Source organism: Octopus bimaculoides, chromosome 23 (assembly GCF_046866305.1).
Source record: "Octopus bimaculoides isolate indiv1 chromosome 23, ASM4686630v1, whole genome shotgun sequence".
Lineage (NCBI taxonomy): Eukaryota > Metazoa > Mollusca > Cephalopoda > Octopoda > Octopodidae > Octopus > Octopus bimaculoides.
Window position 1 is genome coordinate 4,717,745 of NC_142950.1, and position 7,500 is coordinate 4,725,244.

At 34.5% G+C, this 7,500-nt stretch overlaps 1 protein-coding gene across 1 annotated transcript in view; it reads right to left on the reverse strand.

The window, feature by feature from the left end:
• Positions 1-7,500, reverse strand: part of LOC106884006 (uncharacterized) — a 56,208-nt gene that overhangs the window by 11,404 nt on the left and 37,304 nt on the right. The window contains exons 8-9 of the mRNA XM_089340032.1: positions 858-939; positions 552-713 (exon numbers count right to left, since the gene is read on the reverse strand). Coding sequence (XP_089196158.1) covers positions 552-713; positions 858-939 — 244 coding nt within the window. The remainder of the gene's footprint in view (positions 1-551; positions 714-857; positions 940-7,500) is intronic.

Here is a 7,500-nt window from a genome sequence, read left to right on the forward strand (position 1 = left end):
TATGCAAAAAGGAATATAGTTCCTGAACCGTACTTTTAGGAACTCCCAACTCCTCTGCAAGCTCTCTAGTCGTGATATTTGAGTTTTCTTCGATTTTTGCCTTCAAAATATCTTCAATTTGAAAACTAAACTCTCCAGCTTTAAATTTTGCAAGCCACCTTCGGATAGTTTATTCACCTACAGCATCATCACTATAAACATCACAAATGTCTTTGCTAGTTTTTGCAGCATTTCCTCCTTTTTTTAGAAAGGAAAAACATTACAACGTGAATATAAAATATTCGGTTATCCATTTCAAATGTCAATAAAGGGTAACCGGAATGAAAAATAAATCTATTTTTAGTCTGGAACAAAGAAGAGAGGCTCTACAACTTCAAGCAGAGCCAAAAGTTTAACTGTGTTACGTTTCAGGTGTGTTCAATGAAGCGTTAAAAGATTTAGCTTAAAAACGCTCAGAACTTTCTGGACGACTTAATATCATATAATCGATAAAGAGAGACTTGGGGATCGAAACAAGGATAAACAACTATAAAAAGGGCAAATAAACTTACGGCCTTTACACGTTTTTTAATTCTTTTTGCTTCATCGAGACCCAGTTGGTGCACACGGTCCGCAGTGACGTTACTGTCAAGATGCCATCTTAAGTATTGTTGGTACATGTCTTTATGCCAAGCGTTTATAGAAATGTCCTCCCTTGTCGCCGGCAGGTATTCCTGATAACGAAAAGAAAAACAAACTCTATGGAATATCTGTACATACATACATACACACATATATACATTAACACATATGATGATGATGATGATGACGACGACGAGGAAGAAGAAGGAGGGTGAAGAGAACATGACGGTACTCACGGATTTTATGAAGTTCAGAAATTCTCCATAAGCGACCATCGCCCTTGAAATGGTCTCATTGCCTTTTGTCTCTAATTTGACTCTGTCAAATCAAAATTGAAAGGGAATTCATTCTAATTAGCTTTCAGTAAAATATTATCACACACACAGACATACACATATACACAGCCATATATACGCGCACACACGCACACACGCACACACTTATACTCACAAAAAGATTGCATATATCTCCAACAACATTCACACATTTATATATATATATATATATATATATATATAATTCAATAATAGGACGAATTCTTTTACAAGAATTTATCAAGTAGCTAGCGTGAAAAAACCCTCATAAGGGAAAAAATCCATCATTTATTCCCGAAATGCCCTTATATAAATATATATATATATATATATACATATATATATATATATATGACATTAAAAATAAGAATGGGGAGTTATATATCCTCAAAGCTTGTTTATTGCAGTATTATATACAATATCTTCATTTTAAATATATAGAAATAGATTAAATACGCTTGAGTAAGAAAACGAAAGGGAAAATAACAGTTATACATTGAAGTAGAGACGAAGTAAAAGTGAGAAAGTGGCACAAAAAGGTAAAAGGTTAAAGACAAAAAGTGAGAAAAAGAAAAGGAATAAAGATTTATAACGAAACAAAATAAATGGGAAACAGAATAAAGACAGGGAAATAGAAAGAGAGGAAAAGAGAATGAAACAGAATAGGAATGAAATGCGAAAAAATCAGGAGGAATAGTAGAACGGTCACGGACATGAACTACAGTCATCATTCGCCATATCGCGGTTCATCTATCACGCCCTCAGTACATCGCGGATTTTTCTGGCTAATATATGTAAATTTATATCGCGGTCTCCTCGGTATATTGCGGGTTTCTGCGGTTGATAGGGATTTATATTTATTTTAGATTTTAATCATTTCTGTGGTAAAATAAGCATTTTCACGCTTAAGAGTTAATAAATTAATGAATAAAAATACAGTACAGTACTGCACTGTATAACACATTAATTAGAATATCTTAAAAGAAAATACGTAGTGTTCCGTAGATGAGTAAACAAAGAATCGCATATACTGTATGGAAAACGAAACTCGGGAGGCGAGTGTGTGGTGTTTTACATTTATAATCCTTTCTACTATAGTCACAAGGCCTGAAATTTTGGGGGAAGGGGCAACTGGTACTTAATTTATCAACCTCGAAAGGATAAAAGGCAAAGTCGACCCCAGCGGAATTTGAACGCAGAACGTAAAGACGGAGAAAATGTCGCTAAGCATTTTGCCCGAGGTGCTAACGATTCTGTTTTGCATTTATAATAAAATAAATATATCCAAATTATAAAAATAGTAAAAAAAAATGGAGTACAGTACTGTTTGTACTTCGTGGATTTTTCACCTATCGCGGGTTTTTTTTTTTTTTTTGGAACGTAACACCCGCGATTGACGAGGAATTACTGTAACTGAAAATGTTGCGGGGTAATTGAGAAAGAATTTAAACCATCTGGAGGAAGTTTACAGAAAGACTAAGGTATGCAGATATAGAATGAAACGGTTGGGAGTGGCTGGTTGGATGCAGGTGATCTGGCGCGGCTGAATGGATATTGAGTCTGTTTTGGCGATAGTGCTATTTGGCACTGGAGGTAAGAACACATACGCGGGAGCATACACAGTTAGATAGATAGAACGAGAGAGAGAGAGAGAGAGAGAGACAGACAGACAGACAGACAGACAGACAGACAGACAGACAGACAGAGATTACCATATCTATTAATTGACCATAACTGACAAACATTTCCCTTCTCTTCATACACAAAGAGAGAGAGAGAAAGAGAGACGGAAAGAGAAAGAGAGAGAGGGAAAGAGAAAGAGAGAGAGAGGGAAACAGAAAGAGAGAGAGAGAGAGAGAGAGAGAGAGAGAGGGAAAGAGAGACAGATAGACAGACAGATGGAGAGAGAAACAGAGGAAGAGTCATTGCTATTTATTAATTGAACATGATGAATAATAAACGCTTTTTCTCTCCTCATACACATAAAAGGGGATGCGTTCACACATCATAAACAAAGAAAGAAAAAAAGAAATAAAGGGACACAGAGACTGAATGAAAGAGAGAGAGGGAGAGAAAGAGAGAGACAAACAGAGGGAGACGGAGAGAACAGGAAAAAGATTAGAACATCTGATGTCAAATATGTCAAAGTCGAATTGGTGACGTCAAATAGCCGGCGCCAAAACTGCTGTGCCAAAACATCTCATACCTATAAATATATTGGTAGAGGACCGAATAGGAAGAAAGAAAGAAAGAAAATGTAGGATGGTGAAGGCGAGAGGGAGGAAATGTATTATAGTTTGTAAAATAGAGTTGAAAGAAACTCATACATTTTTACACAATGTGTTAAAAGACAATAGAAACGATCAGTAAGAGTCGCCATAAGATTAATACCGAAATGAAGAAAACGATTGGCAGAGAGGGAAGAGAGGACGAGAGGGAAGAGAGGACGAGAGGGAAACAGAAGATGAAAGAGAGTGAGAACGAGATAATTATTGATAGAAATAAATGCTGATCGATATTTAACTAAAATAAATTGAAACGGTGTATAAAAATCAATACACAAAAACAGATTCGAGGTAGTTTTCCGATAATGAGAAAAACAGAAGTCAATTATCCAATAGGTTTCATACGAAATGCCTTTCATCATCACATAGCTAATATATAAAGCCTTTGGCACAAACATACGGGTTAAGAAGCAAAACTCAATAACTATGTATGCGCTCTCTATAGTACTTCAAGGGTTTTCCAGTAACGATCAAAGAATTTCTAAGTAATTCTATTTGTTGTCGTACAATAAAATAAGACTGTTGTTAGAATAATTTTGAAATAGACTTGGTTTTGGTGACGACATATGGAAATGAACTCACGCCTAAACTGTGGCAAGTTAGACAGAAAAGTTAACACGGACAGTTTCTTTTCATTTAGACAAACCGCAGTATCCAGATTGTCTAGAATATCGTTTGAGAAATTCGAAAATTAATCATAGCATCTCAAATTTTCAGTCCAGTCTCCAGATGTGCCGTCGTTGAGTTTTGGAACAATGAAGCCATACACACACACACACACACACACACACACACACACACACACACACACACACACACACACACACACACACACACACATACACACACACACACACATACACACACACACACACACACACACGCACACACACATATATATATATATATATATATATATATATATATATATATATATATATATATATACACACACATGTGGTAAGAAGTTTGCTTCCCAACCATATGGATTTGGGTTCAGTCTCGCTGCGTGACATCTTGGGCAAGAGTCTTTTATTATAGCTTCAAGACAAACAATGCCTTGTGCGTCGATTTAGTTGACAAAAACTGAAAGATGCACGTTGTGTGTGTGTGTTTGTGTCTTTTTGTGTTTTTGTGTATGCGTGTGATATGTTTGTGCCTGTCCTCTACCGCTTCACGACCGCTGTTGGTTTACTTACATCTCCGTAACATAGAGGTTCGCAATAGAAACCGATAGAATTAGCTCCAGACTTAAAATATAAAAACTGGCGTCGATTTGTTTGACTTAAATCCTTGAAGGCGGTGCCCCAGCATGGTCGCAGTCTAATGACTGAAACAAGTACAAAATAAGAGGCAAAAAAACATTATTATCATCATTATTACTGTTGCTGTGGTTATTCTCAGTGGCGGATTAGGTATGCTGTGGCTTCTAATGCGCCGACACGCCCTTACGTTACGTCATCTGCAACGATTTCTGGACGGTGAGCGTGTGTGGCCTCCATTTGTGGGGCTCGTCTTTCCGCAGCTCATCTCCTTGATTGAGTTGCAGTCATGGGTGAAGAAAAGACCGGGAATACATCAACTATTAAAGGAACTGTTTCTGTTTTTAGGTTCCACATTCGAGTTACCTCTACTTTCAGGTTTTTGTATTTTGAAAGTATCTCCGTTTCTTTTAGGGGTACATTGTCATCTGTTGGTATTGATACATCGATTAGAAAGCAGATTTTGCTTGATGATCTTTGACAACTATATCGGGTATATTAGCCTTGATTTCTCTATCCGCATGTATTGGCTTATCCCATATTATGGTTGCTTTTTCATTTTCCGTAACCTTTTTTGGGGTGTGCCCAGACCAACTTTTTTCCGATGTCATTCCATAGTGTTGGCATAGCTTCAGGTGTATATAGGCCCCAACTCTGTCGTATCTGTGGATATATTCTTTCTTAGCCAGGACTGGGCAACCAGAGACAATATGATTTATTGTTTCTTCCCCATCACCATACACACACACACACACACACATATATGTTTCCATGTATGAGATTCTACGTGCGTATGTATGTGTGGTGTGCATACGTAAGTGAAGAGAATTATGTACATGTCTGTATGTTTTCCTTTTTTTTTTTTTTACTTTTGAATATTTAAATCCTTCCAAGAAGAAAAGAGATGGTTTGTAACCAGGAAATGAAGTTCCAGCACAAGAATTTGGATACGTATGTTTACATGTACACACATACGTACATACATACAAACAAACACTCACATACAGCATGATAATGTATGTACGTATATAGCATGTATATATATGTATGTGTGAATATGTGTATGCTTTTGAGCATGTATCTATGTTTGTGTGCATCTTCGTGTGAACATAAGAAGGTATATATTTGTGTATAGGTCATTATGCATATGCGTATGTGTGCGTATGCATATGTGTGTGTGTGTGTGTGTGTGCATGGATGTGTATACAATATGTACGTACGTATGTATATGCATATATTTGCATATATGTCTAGATGTGTGCGTCTGTCTCAGCTAAGATAACTACATGTCGAAAAATATGTGCAATGTGTGTGTACATGTATGTGTGTGTATATGATGGTCTGTGTGTGCGTGCGTGCGCATAAATGGTCGTATGTATATATCTGCTAGAGTGTACATAATGTAAAAAGCAGGTGTGTGTATATATATATATATATATATATATATATATATATATATATATATATATATATATATATATATATATATATATGTATGCATGTATGTATGTATGTATATATGTATATATATACATATATACAGAAATAGAAAGTAAATTAAAGGAACAAAGAAATCTATATATACGCATGTATGAGGGAGTGGTGTAGTTTATGTATATTTTTGTCTCTTATCTACTTCATTAAATCTGATGACGTCATTGTGTTATTAAGTACACTTTGTCTCTTTATATATATATACACACGCGCGTGTTCCCACCTATACATGCATCCCCACACATTTATAGACGCGTAAACATACACACAGACGCATAAGTGTAACTACCTACATACATTTACTTATGTATACATATACTTACTTACCTACCTACCTACCAACCTACCTACCTACCAACTTACCTACCTACCTACCTACCTACCCATGTATCTATCTATCTATCTATCTATCTATATATATATATATATATATATATATATATATATATATATATATATATATATATATATATATATATCTGTCTGTCTATCTGTCTGTCTACTTACCTACTTAACTGTCTACCTACATATATATATATATAAACATATATATATAAACCTACATATATATATATACATACCTACATATATACATATATATATACATACATACATACATATATATATATATATATATATATATATATATATATATATATATATATATATATATATATATATATATATATATATATATATATATATATATATATATATATATATATATATATATATGTCTATGAGTTTATACGTATGGATGTAGTTGTGTATATATCTATGTATATACATAATATTTATATGTATGTATATATAGATGTGTATATATTTATACATTTATATAAATTTATATAAATTTACACACATATATATATATAGACAGAGAGAGAGAGGGGAGAAAGAGGGAGAGAGAGAAGAGAGAGAATGAGAGAGGCGAGAGGGGGAGAGAGAGGGAGAGAGAGAGAGGGAGAGAGAGAGAGGGAGAGAGAGAGAGGGAGAGAGAGAGAGAAATGAGCAGCATGTGAATATGTCTGTATATATGCAAAGAACATACCAGTATAAATGGACATAAACGCATCGTACACACATGCATATATACACTCGTATAGACAAATGTTTTGTATACAAGTGTAATGACATGTACAAAAACATAAATATATATAGGCACAACATATACACACATGTGTGTGTGTGTATGCATAAACAAAATATATAGTTATGTACCTGTATGTGTGTTTATATATATATACACAAGCACATTCAAACACATACACACAACACACACGCTCACACACACACACGCTCACACACACACGCATATATATATATATATATATATATATATATATATATATATATATATATATATATATATATATATATATATATACATACTCACACATGCACATACACGCATACGTACGCATATACATACATACATCCATACAGATATTCATACACACTTGCATGTATACACATAAACACGCGTTGATCAGGATACATTTTAAATGTCAAAGAAGCAATTTT